Source organism: Macaca thibetana, chromosome 3 (genome assembly GCF_024542745.1).
Source record: "Macaca thibetana thibetana isolate TM-01 chromosome 3, ASM2454274v1, whole genome shotgun sequence".
Classification (NCBI taxonomy): domain Eukaryota; kingdom Metazoa; phylum Chordata; class Mammalia; order Primates; family Cercopithecidae; genus Macaca; species Macaca thibetana.
In genome coordinates this window covers 112,324,684-112,348,912 of record NC_065580.1, presented here as the reverse complement: position 1 = coordinate 112,348,912, position 24,229 = coordinate 112,324,684, and the positions used below count along the sequence as shown (strand labels likewise).

Below are 24,229 nucleotides of genomic sequence, written 5' to 3'. Positions count from 1 at the left end.
GTTGGATTATGTTAATACTTTTATTACCTGCCATGTTGTACTGATTTATTTAAAGTAAGTATTTTATGTTTTTTTAATATATCTTCACTATGTTACTATATATGCGTATGTGCCCATACAGTGCTCACTTCTGTCTGTGTTCCTTGTAGTACTCTAAGCCTGTCCTTGGGATTAGTCAGCCAAAGACAGCATGGTCTTCCATCTTAAAGGAAGTAGTCAAGAGGGGGAAAAGAAGGTCAGCCTCAAGTATTTTAATCTTGTTTTAATGATCAAAGTCATTTCAGAGCTGCAGTGATACATGTAGTCATTGGATTGAGGGAAGAATAGTCCAAGTCAAAAGTCCACTGGAAACAGAAGAGTGAGGCTGGAGCTGTGAGCAGAGGTGCAGCCTTCTTCAGAAAGCCATGCTAGACTCCATTCTCGCAATTGAATAGCTGCACGGTTGTGGATGTTGTATACTATATGTGAGAGAGAATTTTCCAAGTTTAAATCCTTGAGCACTTCTGGAGTCTCTCTTCATCCTCTGGAATGTGGGGAGCAGGCTGTGGGGATCTGACCCAGGAGGTGGGTACACTTCCAAAGGCCTTTTCGTGATCTGAAGTGCGATCCAGAGATGCACTGCACCATATTTAATTTGTGTTAACCTCCCCACCTTTCCCCATCTTTTAACTGAGACAAACAGGACTTTTTAGTTACTTAGGTTATTATTGGTGGTGGTTTCTGTGTTTGTTGGAGGAGGGAGTTGAGTTGGAAGTTGGGAGTTGTGGAAGTTGAATTGGAAAGAGTGAAAATTAGAGTCCACCCCCTTCCCCCGAGTGTATTGGAGAGAAACATCCTTCCTTGGTCTGTTTGCTTTGCAAGGGTGTCCTTTGATGAGGTCTTTGTCCTAGGCACCCACTGAAGTCTCAGTGTACTCAAGCTTTAGAAAAGCCTATTGGCCCTTCTTTGTTTTCTTTGTTGAACTGTTTATTTTGCTTTCTTCCCATGAGGTTCCCTGGCCTTGCTCTGACAACGCTTTTCTGCATGAATTACATTCCTCCGAGCCACAAGTCTCCTAATTCTTCCAGTCCATTTGATTCCGGCCTGTGTGATTAGTCCATGGCTTCGATCCGCTGTGGGTCTCTGCCAAACAGAGTGCTTGCTAAATGCCCCTAACGTGGAGACCTAAAGACATTTTTTAACCTCATTAGTGAGGAGAGTAGTGCTTCATTCTAGTTTAATAACATGGCTACTCTTGAATCATTACTAGCCTTAAAATCGGTGAAGGAGGCTACTAAGTCATTTGGTTTTCTTTCAGTGTGAATAAGGCTATTGAAGGAGGGTAGTTCAGGTGTTACACTCAAGCCCAAGTTAGTAACATAAATTATCCCGTGTAGGGTGAGAGGGGAGCCCACCAGCTCCATTTGAGTTAAATTTACATATCTAAAAAATTTCATCATAATTTGCATAAAATGGATTGCCACATGTATAGAAATAATGAATAACAAAAACAAAATTATTCGAGTATCTTATTATAACCATTACATTTTCTTATACATATGTTATTTTTTGAAGCATGGTTTATGACTGGAACAGAAATGAACAGCTGGTAAACTTATGAACTATGTTTTCTAACTCTGTTAACAAAGAGTAAATATTTTATTCTTTAGTGCATTATGCCCTCAATGTAGATATTGGTAAAACATTGTGATATAGCTTGACAAAATTCAGCTGTCTTAAAAGCAAAATTCTTATAAAGGGTACGTTCAGTTTTTACTTGCTTTTTTGTACATGAGAATTTCTACTCTTAACAAGCAGGTGGGGTGCATTGTAGCTAACCAGGGGTCTGCATTTATTGATAGTGTACCTGGGAGTAGTTTTAATAATGATTTTAAAATATTAAATAATAATATTTAATTAATACTAAAATAATAATTTCAATAATAAATTATAAGTTTTATAAAATAAAAATAATAAAAAAGAGGACAAAAAAGTTTGTCAGGAATGATTGAACACACAGTGATGAAAATGATACAGTATAAATACTTATTTTTAACACAGACACTCTTCCTTAAAGAACTGGGGAAGTACCAAGCAGTGTGGCCAGGGCCTGGTTTCATTGGTATTCTCTTCTTTTCTTGCTGGGCCTGGCTTGAATGAGGCTCTTGGCGTCTGACCTCTGTGAGCCCCCAATATGGCTGTGCATCACTGGGGCACAGACTTTGTTGTGAGGTTCTCTGCCAGTGTTCCATTTAGTAAATAAACACTTCAGTGTGCAGGATCAAGATGCTTCTTCATAGAGGGAGGATTTATCAGGAAGTTGGGAGTTAAACCTCTTTTGGCCAGAAGAGGCACTTCCTGCTTGGAGTGGGCTCTGCAAACAGAACCCCCAGTGAGATGAAATGCAGCTTCCATAATACTTCCTGTGTAACACAACTAAACATCCCTCATGAGTATGACTGGATTATGGCTTTGTTGAATAGTTCCTTTGAGCACATCCCTTCCCCACCCAATAATATGTTGGTTACATTCACCCATGACAATGCTATTTGGTTGGGTTTCAAAGTGTAATTCCAGAGAACTCAAACATAGTGCTGTTGGCACATGGCTTCTGATGGTCCTCTTCCTAAAACTAGTTAATCATCTGTTTTAATAATAAATGTGGACCTCAGTGAGGTTCCGTTCTCAACTCTACCACACCTTAACCAGATTCTCGAGCACTTTACCTCACCTCTGCAGACCTTGTTTTCATGTACAAAATAAAGTAGTTGGATTAAATAATTTTTAAGATCCTTTCTAGTTCTTAACATCTCATGATTATGGAAAAATTTAAATTTGTTCATTGTTTTTTCCTAGTGCATGGACACTTACAAGGGGAGTCCATGAAAATATTGTGGCCCTAACACATGCATGCCCACACGCCATTTTTCCCCCCTAAACCATAAAGTTTCTTGCCTGCTCTTTCCTTATGTGAAGCTCTGCTGAAAAAGTCTTGCCTGAATGCTGGTCATACCTCCCTCATTACTCTTTATACTCTCCTAGTGACACTTTGTATATACTGCAGCCACCAGTGTGACCTGTCATGGCACTACGATTTGAACGTCAATTTAAATAGTTTCCCTTTGGAAGTTAAGGTAGCTAGATAAACATACCATCCTTTTCTATTAAAAGCCTCAATAATGTTAAAAATATAAGTGTATTTAAGCAACATGCACATGTGTATCTGGTTTGGGGTAGTTTTTTTGTGTGTTTAAAAACATAGACTTTGAAGCATAGACTGGGTTTGAATTCAGCTCAGATGTTTACTGTCAGATTACTGAATCTGTCCAAGCCCGTTTCATCATTCAATGCCATTTTATATCAAGGATTCAGCAAAGGAGCATATATATATAGCACTTAACACGGTGTCTGTCACAGCATAGGTATTTGACAAATGGCAGGATTGCCTACTACATATCTATCACCATATTTAAATCATCTATTCTGAGTAGTGCATCCCTTTTTCCATTTTTTAACGTCTCTGAAGTTGGGATGTAGTTTACAATCTATAGTGTTTTACGAGTGCTTATTGGTGAAGTGGCAGTCATGAGGAAGTTCCAGGTATCTTTTAATAAAGTGATTTTGCTTGTATTTCCCTTTTTTTGTACATGTACTGGAATGATATATGTTTAAAAAATCTATGTCCGAATACTTCTAAAAGAGCTCTTTTAATAAGTAAAGTAAAAACCAAAAGTGATAGGGAACCATTATCTATTTTTAGTGGTATCTAAAACAATTTTGCAACTTTATATAGGTAATGTCTTAGAGTTGAGGATATATACTATGTCATATGTATTATGTGTGTGTGTGCGTATGTATTCGGTCAAAAAATTGATCCATTGTCAAGACTTTTTACGCTGAGAGCCCAGCCCCATTTTCCTGAATGTTACAATAATGGACCTAGTTGCAAGAATGCAAAGTTAAAAATGTGAAGAGAATGTTTTCAAAATGCTATTGCTGCCTAAGCCTTGCAAAATGAAAAACGAGCACTTCTTCAGCTTGGAACAGTTTATAAAGGGGGAAAGCATGTGTTGTGTGATGGTTATGCTGGTGTATTTGTGCAGATGTATAGCACAGGCTCTGAGAGGGTAAGACTTCATGATTAATGGTGTTTATTCTTGACAGAAGCCTCCTTTATTTATCTGCAATACAGTTTAGTGATTTTATCAGGCACCTGAATGAAAAATATTCAGTCATACCAATATTGCAGTGTAAATTGAGTAGAGTCACTTTTTATTATATCTTTCTGCCTTATCATCTGCACAGTAATTTTCTAGCAGAGGTTTGATATGGAAAGGCTGGATTTAGCTGTACTTGACACAAAGCCTCTTCAATTTCCCCTAAAAGTTCAGGCTGCTCTTAGAAATGTGTGTGTGTGTGTGTGTGTGTGTGTGTCTGTGTGTGTGTATAATATATAAACCTTCTCTCTTATCCAAGCAATTTCAGGATTTGAAAGAATAAAGATAAAATGCACAAACCTGGATGGGAGAAATGTTGTTAATATAAAAACATCTAATACCTGTGAACTAACTGGTAAAACCTCCTTTAGTGTTGAAGCTTGTGGCTCAGTACTGAACCTTTTGCATGACTACATGGTCCCACTTTCTTCTAATCAATCACCATCCAAATCCAATTAGCATAAAACCAGGCCCTGTCGTTTCTCCTGGGAGTAGTATCAAAGTTGAAGACCACAATGGCCCAGAGAGGACATCAGTTGCTGCAATGATTGTGATGCTATTCTCGAGAAAGGAAAAAGAAAAGAGTTCTCATTTGTAGGATGCTCAAGTGATGGGTCACTAAATTTTAAGCAAAAGTGTATTCGAGCAACAGACTTTATAACATGGTCAAAGCTAAGCAATGGCAGACAGGGAAAAATGGTTTGAATCACAGAAATCATTGGATTTAAGGAACAAAGGGGACTTTAAACCTTGTGAGTAGAATGGAGATCATCTACTCCTGCTCATTTGACAGATGAAAACAGTGAGGCTCAAAAAGCTGTTTTTGATAAGGCCTTGGTCTTGTACACAGGTTTTCCAAGGGTAATATGAACAAGTAATTCTCGTACATCATTTAGACATTTCCAATCAGATGAATCTCTCCTCCTTTATGATACTGGAAGACTTGCTTTCTCTCTGAAGAAGGAACTGCAGGAGGAGACTTTGTAGCTCCTTGTTAAGTGGCCAGACTCATTTTCAGTCCTCCATGATGCTGTTCTCTATGTCTTGGGTAAGGTTCCCGAAGGCCGTGATAACAAGACCCCTATCCACTTATGTAGAAGTTGATGCTGGTTTTCTGTTGAATAATATGGACAGATTGTTCCCCATCACTACATATACTTTATAGTACACTACATATACTCCTTCTCCATATGTAAATTTTTTTGAAAAGTCAACACTCTCCAAGGGGATAAATTTCTGAAGTATTGAGAAGTGTGCTTAGGACATAAACTCTTAGTCACATGTAGTAGTCCTACAAGCTCTACTTCCAGTTACATCTAAAGAGCCTGCCACTTCAAAAGGGCTCACTTTTTTCACCTTTGTGTGACCAATGGCCCTAGCAAACCTTGAAGATTTTACTTTGGAGAAGAGTTATTGAATCATTAATGATAGTTCCTTATTGGACATCTCTATATAATTTAAAATAAAGATGAGTAAAAGAACGAGGGGAAGTAGGAGTGAGATGTCAAGGTTCAAGGGATAACTCAAAAAACAGTCTAGTTAGTAGTTAACAGTAATAATAATTATGATGAGGATGATGATGATACTAAAATAGAAAAAGTCCTTATACTAGCTAGAAGATGAGACTGCTGTCGATAAAAGATTTATTCTGATTCTTGAGGTAGCCTTGCTCTCTTCTTGGCTCAGAATTCTAGGTGCTTCCCATCTTTGGTATAAATAACCTCTGTAACACCTGCCACCAGACCCAAGATTAAGCAAGGATTAAATAGTTGGAACCCAACTTCATGTTTTCAATTAAATATATCCAGCTAGTAGCTGAAGTCCGCTGAGGGGAAAGTTCTTGCTTGAATAACAGATTCTGCCTTAGTACTGCTGAGACTTTTAAAGTAGCTATTTACCTTGAATTGTTGAAATTTCCATGTAAATGATGCAAGCATGAGCTTGTTTGTTTATAAATAAACAGATCGAATTGAGTCTCTTGTATGTATGTTAGGGTCATTTTTCCTTACACTTGATGTGTATTATGGCTCAGACTCGAAAGTTTCTGCTGAAGGAAATCATGATGGATAAATTTCTGCATTGTTGGAAAATGTAACACCTATACAAACAAATGTCACTTATCCCAGGAGTTTTCCAGGCACAGTTAGTTCATCACAGAGAGACTCAGTTGTTTGAGGAGCCATTCTTTCTCCACTATTGTGTGTCAATATTTTTCTATTTTGCCTTGTATTTTCTTTTGGAAAGGATATTATTTTGCCTTTTTGAGTACTGTTTTTGAGATGGAATTGGTAATTCATCAAATTGCAGAAAATAGGATCAGTAGAATTAGTGGAAAATAGAGAGGAAAGTTACACAAATCAAACTTAAAAATTTTTGTTTTCTCTATCTCTAAAGACAAAAGTTTTTGGTTTGTTTTTGGTTTGTTTGTTTTGTTTTTGTTTTTTTTTCTCATGGCAGTGAAGTTGCTGAACTAAAACTACCGATTTATTATGGTCTTAAATTTACTTTGGAGAAAAAAAATCCCATCATCTTAACTAAGGTCAAATCAGATCGCTTAATCTATTTGTTAGGAGAAAAGATGAGATGGGTGTGCGTAAGTAATGCTGAAGTGACATCATAGCTGAACTCACCTGGCCATAAACAACGCACTCCCTATCAGGTCCTTGAGGGAAATCAGTACTCAAGAAGGCAAGGGAAACCAGGTGACTTTGGCCTTAACCAACCCAGAGCTCTAGGAATGGCAGCAGCAGCAGGAATGAAGGTGTTGGTTGTAGGGGCCAACATTTACCTAGAATTTACTATGTGACAGTCACCAGTCTACATGCTTTCTGTATACTTTCCTGTTAAAAAGGAAATGATATAGTGCTGCTGCTTCTTTGTCTGGGCTTAAGTAGCTGGAGAGCAAAGTAGGCTTTTAAAGATCTAGTTCACCCAACAATCAAACCTAAGCCCGAGACCTTGCAACTGGTGTATGGAACGGCTGACTGAATGCACACTTCCAGGTACAGGGAGCAGGAGAGTGAGATGGAAAGAGAGACTCCTTTGATCCTCTGGGCCTGGCTGGATTGGCCTCTGCCATGGCCTGCTGCACTGGAGGAAAAAGGACTACCCAAGGGAAAAAGGGTGGCTGCTCAGAGGTAACCACTTGTTATCTCAGGGGAAGAGGAAAGGAAAGGGCAGCATCTGTGTGCTTTCTTAATGCAGACCACTTAGGAAACTGTCTAGAAAACAGAGCCCCAACAGATGTCACAGAATCCAACCAATGAGAGCAGCTCTCCATCCCCCGTTCAACATGGCACCTAGAGGGCAGGAAAAGAATTGCAACTGGACATCTTCTGACAGCGACAGCTGTTTCCTCATCAAGGTGGTATTTCTGTGGACATTGTAAAGATGAACATAGCATATTCGTTATTCTAATAATGAGTTATATTTATTTTTATTATATAAAATAATTTGTAATTTGTAATTAATTATAAATAGAATATTATATTCATTTATATTTATTACATTTTATATTTATATAATACATACATTATATATTAAAACATTTTATATAATAGTTACTGGTTTTATCCTTCTTACCAACTCTAGTAATCAGGAGAAGATAAGAAAATTTCTTTCTCATTTATTAGACATTGCAGAAACAAGGATACCTTTGTGTGAACTATTTGAACTCCATTTGGAGGACAAAAAAATTCCGCTAAAATAATAATTTAATATATAATGCGTATTCATGGAATTAAAATATTTAAAACATATGTTATTTAAAAACAAGTTGTCATCTGCCATTTGGTTCAGGTACACTCTTTTCTCTATTTTTTTCTCTTCTGTTCTTAATTCTAAAATGTGAGACATATACATTGAGCTCTCTTTAAACAAAGGTTAGTGGGATAGAACACAGTCACATGCTGTGAGATGTGGTCATATAGCTCTCAGGTACTTATTTGAACCAGCAGTATGTTCATTAAGATCTCTTTTTAATAACAGAGCATTGCACGTTATAGTGGCTGGAATGGACTTTCTTTTTAATTATTTGACCTTGAAATTTTTATTTATTAATGTAGAGTTATATTTACAGTACAGAGGAGAGACAAGTTTGGCACATTGTTCTTTGCAGTCTTTCCTGGAAGGAATGGAATCAATTTTAGCTATAAACAATTGCATTGCTCTTGTACAGTGAAACTTGTATAACATTGTTTTGGTTGTTGGAAGGACACGACTAACATGTATTTGTTTGGCCTCTCTCTTCACAAGAAGCTCCTTTGATTGGCTCAGCAGTAGCCCCTGCCCCCTCCAAAGTTAATACACAGATGTTCACTTTCCATAGCTTACCTTGAATTTAGACTAATGTGTCAACTAGATTATTTTTGTTTTATAGCAGTAAATATGTTATTACTTATGATACCTTTTAAAGCATCAATATTTGATAAGTTTTGAAAAATAAAAATGTATATGAATTTGATTTTCTGAATTTAATTGAAATGGTTGAAAACCGTGGGAAATCTTGATATATTTGGCATGTATCCTTTTAAAAAATTATTGATGAATAATACAGAGAAAGGTACACAAAATGTACACATGTAGCTCAGTAAATGTTGGTGTATGATCATGGAGTGAAAACTGCCCACTTAACAGGTCTAGAAATAGAACATCCCCAACCTCAGAAGCCCCTCTTCCATACTCTCCACCCACCTGAAGATCAACATTATCCTGACTCTCCTAACACTGAAGTTGACTTTTACCTGTTAGATAACTTTGTATAAATGGGATCGTACATTGTGTTCTTTTGTGCCAGGCTTCTTCTTTTTTTAGTTAATTTTTATTTTTTTCTGATGAACTTCCCATTTCATTTATTACATATTTTTTATTTCAATAGCTTTTAGTTTTAAAGCTTTTTTGTTGCATATTTTTTATTTCAATAGCTTTTGGGGTACAAGTGGTTTTTGGTTACATGGATGAATTGTATAGTGGTGAAGTCTAAGATTTTAGTGCACTTGTGACATGAGCAGTGTACACTGTACCCAATATGTAGTTTTTTAAAATCCTTTATTCCCCACCTGCTGCTCCCCACACCCTGCTGCCTTTGAGTCTCTAAAGTTCATTATACCATTCTGTATGCCTTTGCATACCCATAGCTCAGCTCCCAGTTTTAAGTGAGAATATATGGTATTTGGTTTTCCATTCCTGAGTTACTTCACCTAGAATAATGGCCTTTAGCGCCATCCAGGTTGTTTCAAAAGAAATTATATCATTCTTTCTTATGAGTGCCGGGCTTCTTCTATCCATCATTATGTTTGTGAGATTTTTTATGTTGTAGTTTGTTCATTTTCATAGCCATTTACTATTACATTGTATGAATTATTTGTCCATTCTACTGTTGATAGATATGAGGTTGTTTCCAATTTTTAAGCAGATAAATAATGCTGCTATGACTCTTCGAGTACATATGGCACATATGCACACATGATTGTCTCATATATTCCAAGGAAAAGGATTGCTGGATTATATGGTAAGAATTCGTGCAAGTACCTGATGCCTGACTGTTTTTCAAAGAGGTAGTTCTAGCTTGTGCTCACATTGAGAGTTCCTGTTGGCCTAAATCCTCATCAACATTTGTCACTGTCAGACTTCTTAATTTTAGCCACTCTAGTGGATGTTGAATGATAACTCATTTTGGTTTTAATTTACACTGCACTATAAATGATGTTTGTGGAGAGTTACTTAAAAGATAATAGAAAAACCTTCTCATATTAAGAAATAAAGTGGAATTCAAAATACATGATTTTTGTTTTGAATATGTAAGAAGTGCATAATGCTTGAGAAAATGCTGGAAGTAATTATGTTAAAATGTTGACATTGGTTAGATTTGGATAGCTTGGACAAAGTGAATGGCTATTTATTTTTTTAAATAATCACTTGACTTTTTCATTCATGGAATATGAAGTCCTTTTATACTCAGACATGAATAAAAAAAAAAAAGAAAGAGAAACTTTTTTCTTTGTATTTTTTTTATATGGAGTTTCACTTTTGTTGCACTATCTGGAGTGCAATGGCGTGATCTCAGCTCACCGCAACCTCCGCCTCCCGCGTTCAAGTGATTCTCCGGCCTCAGCCTCCAGAGTAGCTGGGATTACAGGCATGCGACACCACGCTCAGCTAATTTTTGTGTGTGTGTTTTTAGTAGAGATGGGGTTTCTCCATGTTGGTCAGGCTGGTCTTAAACTCTCGACCTCAGGTGATCCGCCAGCCTCAGCCTCCCAAAGTGCTGGGATTACAGGTGTGAGCCACTGTGCCTGGCCAAGAAACTTATTTACAAAAATCTCATGAAGTAATGTTTCATCATTAAAACAAATACTTCTTTTCCCTTCTCTGTCTTTAAAACATTCAGCCTTTGCCCTTAAATTCTCCATGTAAGAAAATATTCATCACCTTAGCATTAATGTGTACATTAAGCAATATTCTAGCCCTCACCTTTATGGCCACTTTCATTCAAATCTTTTTGTGATGGTTCATTGTCCATATTTTTCATGACCCAGATGCTTTTGGGAGCCTTCTGTGAATTCTTTTTAGCTGTGCCACTCATTAGGTCACATCCACTCATACACACTTCTTTTGAGTGTAGCCTTTTGCCTTATTTGACTGTAGGCTCTTTCAGAGAAGGGACCAGGCAATCATGTATCATGTTCCTTGAAATCTCTCCCAAGTGCAGAAATCACAGTGGATTCTTAGGAAATGGATTTTCAATAAACTGTTGTATTAGTCTATTTTCACACTGCTAATAAAGACATGCTTGAGACTGGGCAATTTACAAAAGAAAGAAATTTAATGGACTTACAGTTCCACATGGCTGGGGAGGCCTCACAATCATGGGGGAAGATGAAAGGCACATCTCACATGGTGACAGACAAGAGAAGAGAGCCTGCGCAGGGAAACTCCCCTCTATAAAACCATCAGATCTCCTGAGACTCATTCAACATCAGGAGAACAGACCTGCCTCCATGATTCAACCACCTCCCACAGGTTCCCCCCAACAACACATGGAAATTCCAGATGAGATTTGGGTAGAGACACAGCCAAACGATATCAAATGTATATCCAATGAAGAGATCATTGAAATGTTCATCTGTGTGGTTATACATGTAGTTTTTAATAATTAAAATCCAAATGATAAATTTGTAAAAAGCATATGCCAATTAAAAATTCATGGAAAAGTATTTCATAGCTACAAAGATGATGAAAATAGGATTGGAAATGGAACCATTTTATCAGCTAGGGGCCTGGGGGCTAGTGGAGTGGATTTGTACAGAGGTGTGGGTAGGGTTAAGGAGACGAACAAGTAATAGTAAAGCCCCTAATACAGTCGAAGTTAGAACGAAGAAGTGATTCAGCGAGAGCTGGTGCAGCAGAGGAGGGCTCACCCAGCAGGAGCAGTGGCCTTGGGGCAGCAATGCCATACCACAGAGCCACGGCTAGTGGAGAGGGAGGAGGGAACTTGGTTTCCCCTCCTGCCCACTCCTGCCATGCTTCCCTTAAGTGGAAACTGGAGGGAAGGTGAGCCAACTGATTCAGACCTTAAAGACCAGACTCCCTACACAGGCCGTGGCCTTGGGGAGGAGGAAGAGCAAATGAAAGTAACCACCATAACCATCCGCACCTCTCAGGGTCACATGGTGTTTCTAGGGCAGAGGTGATCTGAAAGCTTACCTTGCATAGAGGAAAAAAAAGTATAGGATTGTGCAAATGTATGACAGTGTCTACTGTTTTACTCATGAACGTTTTAGATATTTGTTTTCTTTACAGTATGGAAAGGAAACACATATATATATACACACACACACACAAAAAGGAAACATACACACACACACACACATATTTGAGGCAAGGTCTCACTGTCTTGCCCAGGCTGGAGTGCAGTGGTGCAGTCATGGCCCACTGCAGCCTCGACCTCCCAGGCTCAAGTGATGCTCCTGCCTCAGCCTCCTGAGTAGCTGGGACTGGGACTATAGGTGGGTGCTGCCATACCAGTCTAATGTTTTTATTTTTGTTTTTTCTAGAGATGGGGTCTCCCCATGTTGCTCAGATTGATCTTGAACTCCTAGGCTTGAGTGATCCTTCTGCTTCAGCCTCCCGAAGTGCTGGTATTACAGGCAGGAGCCACTGCACTGGGGCAAAAGCAAATTATTTGTTACAAATTTTGATTTATTAAAATGGTGTTTATTGAATAAGTAATTAATTGGTTAAAAATGCATTAAAAGGGATAACTACCCTCTGTTCTCTATTAGACCACTGCTTGAATATGAAGAACGATGTCTACTTATTATGTTTAAAAAAAAAAACAAAAAATAAGCTTATATAAAAAACCAGCATATTCCAGTCTTCCAGTAGTTGGAGTGGTCATGCAGAGATGCAGGAGATATGTGTACCTTTCCAGTATCTCAAGCAATGTGCGAGCAAATTGTAATAATCTGGCATATAAACCTTGTTTAATGCTCTCATAATGGATAATGCAAGTGATTAAATACTGCGATTTTAATCTTGGCATTTTAGTAACCCAATAAGATAGATGAAAAGGCAGTCATGAATTAGATTATATAATAATATTTCATTCTAACTCAGAAGTCCAGTTATTCTCTGCAACATGTTTTAAGTTTGTCATGGTATACTGTTAAAAATGCTCTGATAAGAATCTTCTACTTTTTTCATTGTAATCTATTTTCACGACCATATAAAAAAATATTCTGAAGTTATCTACACAAACAGAAATAACTTTATATTGTTTTATTGTCTTTGGGTAGAAGATCAAAGTAATTCCTACCTTCTTTCAGAAAGTATATTTCATGTACGATTGTCCAATTTCCACTGGGCAATATGGAAACAAAATGCCAGCGACTCATTAGGTTTCCACTGTCTTGGAGGACAAATGGGTAGAAAGAGCATAAGGGGTCTTATTCTTGAATGGACACAGAGGCCTTGCATACAGGAGCCAAGACACAGGGATAACGGAGCGAGGCATATCTTCCCAGCTGTGCCCTGCAGCCCCAACAGCCATCTACAGTTTGGGAATCTGTGGTGCCCAGACGGCAGTTTGTCAGACTTATGTTGGAGGGTCGCCGGCATATTTCTATATTCTGTTGCTGCAACATAAATAGCATGGAATGTCTGTTCTTGGACCAGTTCTGAATTTCAGTGTTTTTCTCAGAATGTTTGTTTGTTGTTTTGGTCCTTCCCTCCGTGGTTTGTATCTTCCTCCAATGACTGAGCCACAGACAGTCCCAGGACAGAGAGAAGGAGACAGCCACAAAGACCGAAAGCGGTGATCTGCAGTTCATTTCTCTGTGTATCTACTAAAAATATACGTCAAGGAGACACCTATAATTTTTTCCTGGCACTACTTATAATCTTCAAATGAAGATTTTTAACAAGCTTGACAAATATTTACCAGGCCAAGGTGATGATAGTTTGTAGGAAAAGATGTCATTTCTATGGGAAATTTTGTGGCCGCCTTCTCCATACCTCCTCTGTCCTCTTCCTTCAGTGGAATTCAGCCCTCCTCTGGTCATAATCCTGAGTGCCCCTCACACAGCAGTGAACACACGTCTGCCTGATAAATTTAAGGAGCTTAACCTTCTCTCCCAGATTTGCTTTCCAGTTAAAAACACAATAATTGGACCAGGAGCAGTGGCTCACGCCAGTAATCCCAGCACTTTGGGAGGCCGAGGCTGGCGGATCATCTGAGATCAGGAGTTCAAGACCGGCCTAACCAACATGATGAAACCTTGTCTCTACTAAAAAGACAAAAATTTAGCCAGGCATAGTGGCGCATGCCTGTAATCCCAGCTGCTCAGGATGCTGAGACAGGAGAATCGCTTGAACTCTGGAGGGCAGAGGTTGCAGTGAACCAAGATTGCGCTGTTGCACTCCAGCCTGGGCAACAAGAGCGAAACTCCGTCTCAAAAACAAAAAACAAAACCACAATAACTGACAAATGATCTAGCTGCCAAGAATATGAAGGTGGCTCTGTTAGGTAAGATTAAAAGCACCTTTATTTAAAGACTATTTACATATGTCAGGAGGCTGTTTGGCTATTATAGTTCAAGTTTGGGTGCTCAGCTTTGTTTGCTTAGAAACTCATTTTTGTCACACTGTGGCACTAGAGAAATATGCTAACCCAGCTCACGAAAGCCTAATATGGAAACAATTAATAAATGACCAAACTTCAGTGAGAAACTGAATACCAGCCACTGCTCTGCTAGGGAACTGCCCCGCTAGGGAACAAATCACCATTTGGACTTTTTTTTTCCCCTGAGTTTAGAATCAGAAGAAAAGAAGTGTTGTTGGCAGGTTCTGCAAGAACATCAAGAACCACAGCACTTAGGCACTGTGTTCCTACCTTTACACACAGGATTCCAGCCCTCATGGCAGCCCCTGGAGGGAGCTGTGATTGTTCCAATTCTGTGTATAAGGAAACTGATGCTTGAGTGAGGGAATAAGTGAAGAAACCTTCCAATCCCATTCCTTCAGAGCCCTTGCATTTAATTACTCAGTCCATTTTCTTAACCACCTCATGTACTTTATGATTTTACTAGGGGAGGTCCTGGAAAATCCTAGGAGTGCCTCCAAGGTGCTGTCAGGGAGACGAGCAAAGCCGAATGGTGTGATCAGATTTGCTATGGAAAGGGGATTCTTCCGCACAAAAAAACCCGCACACAGATGTTTATAGCAGCTTTATTCATGGTTGCCAAAACTTCAAAGCAACCAAGTTTTCCTTCAGTAAGTGAATGACTAAATAAGCTATTCCATACAATGGAATATTATTCAGTGCTAAAGGAAATGAACTTTGAAAAGATATGGAGGAAACTTAAATGCATATTACGAAGTAAAAGAGGCTAGTCTGGAAAGTCTACATACTGTATGACATTCTGGAAAAGGCAAAACTATGGCGAGGGCAAGAAGATCAGTGGTTTCCTGGGGTTGGGAGCTGTGAAAAGGAAGAAGGGAAGAATTGGTGAAAGAGGATTTTTAAGGCAGTAAGACTGCTCTGTATGATACTGTAATGGTAGATACATTTGCCCAAACCCATAGAAAGGATAACACCGAGAGTGAAGCCTAAACTGTGGACTTTGGGTGATGATGATGTGTCAGTGTAGGCTCATCACAAATGCACCACTCTGGTAGGAGATGTTGATAATGGCAGGAGGCTATTTATATGTAGAGGCAGAGGGTATATGGGAAATCTCTGTACTACAGCTCAATTTTGCTATGAATTTAAATTGCTCTAAACAATGTTAACAAAAAGAATGTGTTAATATTTCAGTATTTGAAATCACATAGTATGTTGCATTTGCTACCCCTACAATGCATGTATATATGTTTATATGTGTGCATATATCTGTGTACATATACACATATGTACATAAACATGTTTCTGTTTATGTGTATTGCGGGTGGAATATGTTAGCACAATATGTGATGTATATGTCACATGTGAGTTTACTTATGGATGTATGTGTATATTTATATATATGTGTGTGTGTCTGTTTTGAGCATTCAGTATATACTAGGCTCAGTACCTGAGACTTTACTCATGTCAACCACCCAACACTCCCACGAGGTTATGTTCCCCATTGGACCTTTAAGGAAGAGGAGAAGGTGAGTATCAAGGCTGAGGTCCACTCACATTGAGTCCCACTGCTTGGATGCATCTGTATCTAGAATTCCTGATAACCCCCTTATGACTGTCTGATGCACCTGTATCTTTATCTTCAAATCCTGAAGGAACCCTCCTTTCCACTGTTGCTTTTTAGCAGTGTGTAAAAGGACCGTAGAGCCCAGTGCTCCTGCCAGAGAAGATATGACCAGGTCTTGGGCCCTGGTGGATTGCTTCACTTGTGGGAAGCTGGTTTAGTAGGTACCTTTAGTGTCCTGGTGGGAAAAGCTTGAATCCAAGTGAAGCAGTGACAGGGACATCAGACTTGATAGACTTTTGTGAGGAGAAAACAGCTTCCTTTTTTTTTTTCAATATAAATATTTGTATTTTTATATGAATACAATATATAAAAATACATTAAAATAGATAAAACTATTTATATTTATACACATGAATGAATAGATGAAAATAAATAAATAAAAAATAAAATAACATAAGCAAATAGGCCAGGCGCGGTGGCTGACGCCTGTGATCCCAGCACTTTCAGAGGCTGGGGGAGAGAGAGAGAGAAAAAAAATGAAAAAGAAAGAAAAGAAAGAAAGAAAGAAAGAAAGAAAGAAAGAAAGAAAGAAAGAGAAAACAGCTTCCTAGGCTTTCTGTGGGATTGATGATACCCCTAGCCTGGCCTCTATAATTTTTGTGTTTTTCTAGATGCTGATTAGTTTCCCTGTGCATAATTCTCCAAAATAGCATTTGGACCTCTAGGGATATTCTTACTATTCTTTTCAACTCTGGAATTTTGGAGAAATAATAGGTTTCAATCTTTGAGTAAATCAAGAAAAGGTAGTAAGAAATGTCATTGCCCACCCTGATGTTTAGTTCCTGTTGCTCAGACCAAGTTATTCCTGGATCGCAAAAACTGACCCAGGAGGCATCATCTCATGGCTTTCTTGAAATGGCTCTTCTGCATTCGGTGGCACCAGTCCCTCAGTGGAAATCTATAAACAAGTTTGTGTTAAGAATAGGTTGGAAGGATTGCTTGTCCTTCCTTGTGAAGAATGAAAGAATGAATTAGAGCATCCCCTGTACCTTCTAAGGTAGCAAACACATCTAAACAGGGTGTAAGATTTAACTAATGACAGACATGTCTAAATGGAGCTTAGGGGCTGAGTTAACAAGAACAGAGAGCTAACTTGTTTTGTAGTAAAGAGCTAAGATAGGAAAGACTAATAGGCTATGTTGATGTCTATTTAAACAAGCCATTTTACTAATTTCTGATTGCGTATGAAAGCCTCAAGCCGTTTTGAAAAGAAATAGCTATTTGCTGGTGGTAATTTCTTACTCTTCCCACGTGTAAATTTAGAAAACTTTGGAGTTTTATTTTGCTTTCCCAAAGTAGCATCTGAGTAACAAATAAAAAGCCTCTTTTTTTTTTTTTTTTTTTTTTTTTTTTTTTTTTAGTTCAAGGTGAAAAAAGAATCAGAAGAAGAAAGTGAGAAAATCCATCCCCACCACCATATTTCAACTTCTTTTATTTTCTACTGAGAGAAAATTCATTATCTGATCTTTGATTTCATTTATTTCAGTGCCTGCACCATGCACTTAGTGGAGCTGGCTTCTACCAAGATTATATTCTGACAGGGTGATGGGGGCCGGGCTGTGCGTGAGCATTTGCTTTGCAAGGAGAAAATGTGTTTCCCCCTCCCTTTCATTTCACTCCTAAACCCAGTGGTGGAAGAGGAATTTGCTGTTCTCAGTTGATCTCTGTCTGTCAGGGCCTCTCCTTCCTATGGCCGCACCCTCTGTGAATGAGGAAAAGGGGGAGCACAAGTGTTTGACCTGTCAGAGCCAGTTCCCTGATTATCCACGCCAAATGTTTTCCATTAGAGAAGGAACTTGGCGGTACAGGAGGTTATGCAGACTGGCCATTCTGGAAGTGGCTGTCTCAGAGTGTGGCTGTGGCTGTGGGGCGGCAGGTGTGAGGGGATTCTGAGGAATCTCTCTCCAAAAGCCGATCAGGATATCGTGGTAGCAAAGTGTATTTTAGAATTTATTTGTAATAACCAAAAGCCTACATTCTACCTTAGCCCATTATAACCGAGGCGGGGACTTGATCGAAAACGCATTCTTCCCCAACTTTCTAACCCGGGAGCACTTAGTTACTACTGCTCACTGAACGTGGCTCATCGGGATGCCTCATGGAAAAGGACTAGAGCAGAAAGCTGACTCCAGGTGCTGCTGCACAGAGAGGAGGAGTTGCCTTCCAAACACTCACACCTGGATCCATAAAACTCATTTTACTTACCACCGCGAGACCCTTGGAAGTTAAACAGACATATGCCTGGATCGTTAGAGTGACCGATTTCCCGTTTCTAAGCAGATTTTTGCAATGGGTCTTCTTCCTTACAGGCAGCTCTGCCATGTGCATGATCAGGCTTCTAGACCAGACAAATGTGGGATTGTATTCTTTCATTCTGTTCTGTTCTTTCCTTTCCCTTTCTTTTTTCTTTTCTTTCTCTTTGTCTCTTCTTTTCTTTCTTATTTTTATGCAACACCATGATAGTAAGAGGTAAGTTTTAAATGGTGACATTAATATTTGGGTCAAGTGGACAATACAATTGTAGCAACCACTTGAAGCCCAGTTGCCTGTTATTTAGAATTTCTTCTCATGGAAGAAGCCATAGGCTGACCTTTATTTTACTGTTTTGGAGTGCAATGAAGTTTCTCAGAGGTCAGTTTATTTTCCCAAAGAATTGCATAGCGATGTTCTGTCTGCATTATATCATGCTGATTTTAAGATAATGGTACTAAAATGTATTTGCCTGTATTTTTTTTCCACAAGGCTCCTTTGAATTCACTTAAAATCTTACTTATTTTCTTTCACAGACAGCCTCTGCCTATGGAGATATTTGTCTCATGCATACTCCTTGTGTCTGGTTTTCTTTATACCCAGGACTTCTGCCTTATCTAGTAGCCCTACATATCCGGACCTGCCCTTCATTAGGATCTCCCCACACCGGAACCCCGCTGCCGCTTCCGAGTCTCCCTTCAGCCCTCCACATCCCTACATTAATCCGTACATGGACTATATCCGCTCCTTGCACAGCAGTCCGTCGCTCTCCATGATCTCAGCAACCCGTGGGCTGAGCCCTACAGATGGTAAGTCTAGGATGGATTCTGCTTCCGGAGATCACACAGCCTCCTCCCTACTCCTCACTCGGGATGTGTATAAAGTAGACCTGATGTTTAGTGAGTGCGTCCCATGTGCCAGGCGCTGTACTCCGTGCCTTACATGCATGATTGCGTCTCAGTGTTGTAATACCTCATTGGCAGTGGTGGTATTATCTCCATTTTCAGGTCAGAATAGCAGTGTGCAGTGGGGTTTACTTGCAACGCAGTCATCCCGTGGCTAGTAAGGGGCAGAGGTGGAATTCAACCCTAAATTTTTCTGATTCCCAAATCCCTGCTGGTAACTAGGGTTCTGTTCTGCTGCTTCACATATGATTAGACTGGTCCTGTAGCCATTCACACACATGCATGTGTAACATGAATGTTTTACTCACCTTCTGATGAACACCTTTCTGTTCTCTGTGTTTGAGAGGCACATTTGTACAGATGTGTCTGTTAGAGCAGGGCTTCCCAAACTCTAGTGTGCCTGTGAATCACCTGGGGAGCCTGATAAAAGGCGATTCTGCATCAGGTGGAGACAGGTGGGGCCTGAGATTCTGTGCTCCTCAAAAGCTGGTGATGTCAGTGCTGCTGGTTCCTGGTCCACACTCTGAGTGGCAAGGTCTTAGAAAACAGCATGGTCCAGGGCTGTTGCCTATGCTTTCTATCCTTGACCATGCCATGTGAAAACCAGAAGAAAAGTGTACTGGGAAAGGAAATGAGCTTAGACTTTATCATACTTTTGATGCTCATTTTAGGCTCTCAAGGATCAAATTCCTGTTGGTTCTATTAGTCCCCCCATTACTTTTCACATGACCCTTCTTAATTGGAGCTGTGTATTCTCCTGGTGTCAACTTGTAAACTGGTCCTTTGATTCAGGAAAGGTATTTTCCATTTCATGCACACATAGAAATTCACTTGCCCAGTAATCACTGGAATCTGAATGAAGGTCCAGAATTGCATCACCTATTAATTACAGGTAGCAGACACTGAATTCTTTGCAAGAGATCACAAGTCACCACTGCCTGTTCCACATCAGAGAAACATTCATTTCACTGAGCAGTGCTTGATGTGACTTCCATGCCCTATGCACGTTCTCTCGGTAGACTCCTTCCTGAGGCTGGGTGGGCATGGTGAGAAGCTGCATGAAGTGTCTCAGGAAACATCCACTCACTTGGGTTTTCAGAAATAGCTTTCCTTCAGCAACAGCCACTTTTTTTTTTTTTTTTTTTTTGATTCAGTGCAGTGAATTTACTAGTTAATAATAGTAATATAAGTAGCTAAAGAGTAAGTTTTGCACTTTGGGCAGGATTGACATTTTATTTTACTTTGAGAAAGAGTCTCACTTTGTTCCCCAGGATGGACTGCCTTGGTGCAATCTCAGCTCATTGTACCCCGGACCTCCTGGGTTCAAGTCATCTTCCTGCCTCAGTCCCTTAAGTATGGGACCACTGGTGCACACCACCGTGCCTAGCTAATTTTTATAATTTTTGTAGAGATAGCGTTTCACCACGTTGCTCATGCTGGTCTCAAACTCCTGAGCTCAAGCGATCCACCCGCCTCTACCTCCCAATGTGCTAGGATTACAGGCATGAGCCACTGTGCCTGACCAACATTCACATTTTAAAAATAAAAATCAAATATGAATTAGATTTTCTGCTTCAGATTTTATTTTGCACTTGAAGAACTGGAGAGTCATCTCCTTCAGGTACTTGGCAGTTGGGTGGAAATGACTAAGAAGAAGAATAGACTGAGAGAGAGAGGGAGGCTAGCTGACAATGGGCTTGGAATTATGCCTGGCCTGCAGAACTTTATTCGGGCCAGTGGAAAGTTATACCATTAGTTAAACTACTGAAAGTACTCCTGTCATCTGCTTTGCGTAGCATTTGATGATGAGTATATATAGCACATTCTTTGACTGGTTGATTTGCCTTCCTTTTCTTGCCTCTCAAGAATCCAGTTAATATAATCAAATAACGTAATATGGCGAATATTTCTCTTGTGGCCTAAACTTTTTTTCCTTAAAACTATATCTTTACCATGTATCATGGATAAAAGTATATGAAACAAATATAAAATACCCACAAACCTATCACTAGAGCGCTGGTATTTCTAGATAATTGTAAAACTTTTATTGATTGAATGCTATGTGCTAAGCATGTTACATACATAATTTAATTTTTGCTTCTGACGACCTCATGGAGCCAGTTTAAATCCAGATCTCTGTGAGTCTGGAGGCCACCCTCAGAACTGCTACAATGTCTTGCTGCTTTTGCATGAAAATTGGCAGGTGGAAACCGGTTATTATCCTGTTAGAAAGCTGAGTCTTGGCAGTAAATTGCTCCAGATTGATAGGTATATTTTCTTTTTGATTTTGTAATGAAGAAAAGGAAAAGAGCGCTTTTAAATTACGGAATGCAAAATTGTAGCTTATCATTCAGTTGTGTTATTAAAGCTGTGCTGCCTTTTTTCATACTGGTAAACCCTGACTTTTCATGTGAGTGAGAGTTAACTCAGACACTCTTGTCAGAAAGCTTAGAGAAGTATTTTAAGTATGTCTGGAAAGATATCATAGTCCTCTAAGTTGTCTACTGTTGTAAGAAATGCAAACATACAGCGATTTGATGTAAAAATGATTTTATTTGGGGAGGCGAATGTGGTTATGTACATATATACATTTTAGTCATTCTGATTTGTTGGTAATTTCTTAGACCAACATCAAAAACTTTGTAATGCATTTCACTTTTTTCTATTCCTTTCCTTCAGTTTTATTTTCAAATAAAAGATGTTTAATGGACGTAAGAGCACAATTTGAGTTAAAGGAGCTTTACTCTAATAAGCCATGAAAGGAATTGCTGATGTGGGTTGTGTGATGGACTCTGAGATGCCTCAAGAGAAACTTCTAGTTGACCTTCTTTCACTAGTAACCGTACATTTCTTGTCTCCTCCTAGCTCCCCATGCAGGAGTCAGCCCAGCAGAATACTATCATCAGATGGCCCTGCTAACCGGCCAGCGCAGCCCCTATGCAGACATTATTCCCTCAGCTGCCACTGCCGGCACGGGGGCCATCCACATGGAATATCTTCATGCTATGGATAGTAAGTGACGGGGCTGTTTTCTAGAGTCTTGGGAAATGACAAAGGCTACTTTATGAAACAGAGAGGAAGATACAAAGTTTAGGTGATAGTGTAACTTTTTGATCTGGAGGAGAAAGTGGAACTACCACTGTCTGTTGCTCTGGTTCCCTTGGTTTTCTAGGAGCTTCCACAGATTTGGACATCCTGGGACTCACTGTTTAGCTCAAGGATACCAGTGAACTGGCAGATGCAGGCAATTGTAATTGACAGTGATACATAAATATTAACTGGTTAAAAAATCCCAGCCCAGGTGACATAGTGAGATTCATCTCTACAAAAAATTAAAAATTAGTTGGGTGTAGTGGCATGTACCTGTAGTCCCCGCTACTCAGGAGGCTGAGGCTGAAGGATCACTTGAGCCCAAGAGGTCAGTGCTGCAGTGAACCTTGGTCACACCACTGCACTCCAGCCTGGGTGACAGAGTGAGACCCTGTCTCCCCCAACCAAAAAACTTTTTCCTGCCGTGATTCTCTTGATAACAAAATAAGGGGGAATGGATTTGATATATGGATGAACTTTGCCCACTCACGCCTTGGTTTCGTGGATTTTATGCTTTAAAAAATTAATTTTAAAAAATACCTGTTTTGGTTTTACATTTTTGCCTTAATTGATTTAGTTTGCCCCATATGTTTTCTTTACAGTAAAAAAATTATATTCCACTAAAACCATTTGTAGCTGCTAAATATGAGAGGATCAGAATAGTTATCAAGTTATCAGTAGTTGCCAAATAGCTTATTTGGAAAAAATGAAAACTTTTTCCAAATCAGAAGGGACTACTTTTAGTGCTTAGCAGTGGAATAAGATGAGATTACTTGATGCATGTTGTATCACTTATTTTGGGGTTCCTTAGGTGTGTAATGTTTTTTGTGGGTCACTTATGTAGATACATAGACAAGTAAGCCTATAATTACCTCTTGTCAGAGCATTCCAGAGCACTCATCTCTTCAGATCCTTTAAGGACACATCCATTTGCAAGGCGTTCTGAAGCGAACCTAAAGCATCATCCAAGTCATACATCAGCAAAAGCCACTACCTTTGAATAGGACAACAGTACGACCTTGAGTAGGGCATTTGCTTAGAGTTTTGTTTGTTTTTCCTAGTAGCAGCAATTAACTTATGTTTTTCTATCTACAGTCTATTTGGATTCTTCTGTGACAGAGGGTGAGCATATGTCAGCTCTAGTTATTCAGTCCTGAGTCTTGGACTAGAAAGAAGGTGATTGTTTCATACAGAGGTAAAACCTCTACAGCCTTAGTCTGCTTACCACCAAGGACTACCTTTGTGTGTTTCATTGGAACACAAGATTCTGTTGGTTTCCACTGGGAAGCTCATTACCACGCGGGAAGTAAAAGAAATGTGTTACATCTTCTTCAGGGGTTCTGTTGTTTGGCTTTGCAGCATAGAGAGCTTACATTTCAGATTCATCATAACCACATTTCAATTAGCGATTGTTGAAAAAAAAAGTTGTGTTATTATGCAAATCAGTTATTTAAAATCTGCAAATAAAGAATTAAAATAAGAGAGAATCCTTGGAAGGTCAGCCCGCATTACTTTCCCTATTTGATGAGAATGTGTTTAGTCAGGCAGTGGCGGTTTTTATCTAAATAAAGAATGAAGCTACCCTTTTACTTTGTAAAAACTAATTAAAGGAATTTTAATTTGCCTGAGTATATGGTAAATTGATTGTCATTAAGTAGGAATTTAGATGTCCTATCATTCATCACATAAAAACAAACCTCCTTTTTCTTTGTCAGAATTTCTTATTAGAATAGAGAAACAAAGCAATTAACAGAAAGTCAGATCGGAGATATCTGTGTTAGAACAATAAGAATGCTCTGGCTTATATTTAAGAAGGAAGTGGTGTGATCAGTGAAGAACTGGGCTACTTCTCTTTTGGCTGTTTTGAAAATGCTTACCTTGTATTTTAGCAACTCCCCTCAACAGAGTATCCCAAATCACTGTCCCCAAATGCTGACTTTCTCTTCCTTTGCTTGTTGATTAAGGAGTTGGGAAGAGCATATTAAAGGACTGGAAAGTTCTTAAGGCGCTATATTCTTTTCCTCTAAAGTAATTGAAGTAG

General features: G+C 39.1%; 1 protein-coding gene across 3 annotated transcripts in view; it reads left to right on the top strand.

Annotated features, from left to right (window-relative positions):
* The window catches only part of GLI3 (GLI family zinc finger 3), a 279,496-nt gene that overhangs the window by 172,679 nt on the left and 82,588 nt on the right, over positions 1-24,229 (top strand). For all 3 annotated transcript variants that reach the window (XM_050785513.1, XM_050785511.1, XM_050785512.1), the window contains 2 exons: positions 18,797-19,002; positions 21,964-22,110. In XM_050785513.1, the coding sequence (XP_050641470.1) occupies positions 18,797-19,002; positions 21,964-22,110 (353 nt within the window). The remainder of the gene's footprint in view (positions 1-18,796; positions 19,003-21,963; positions 22,111-24,229) is intronic.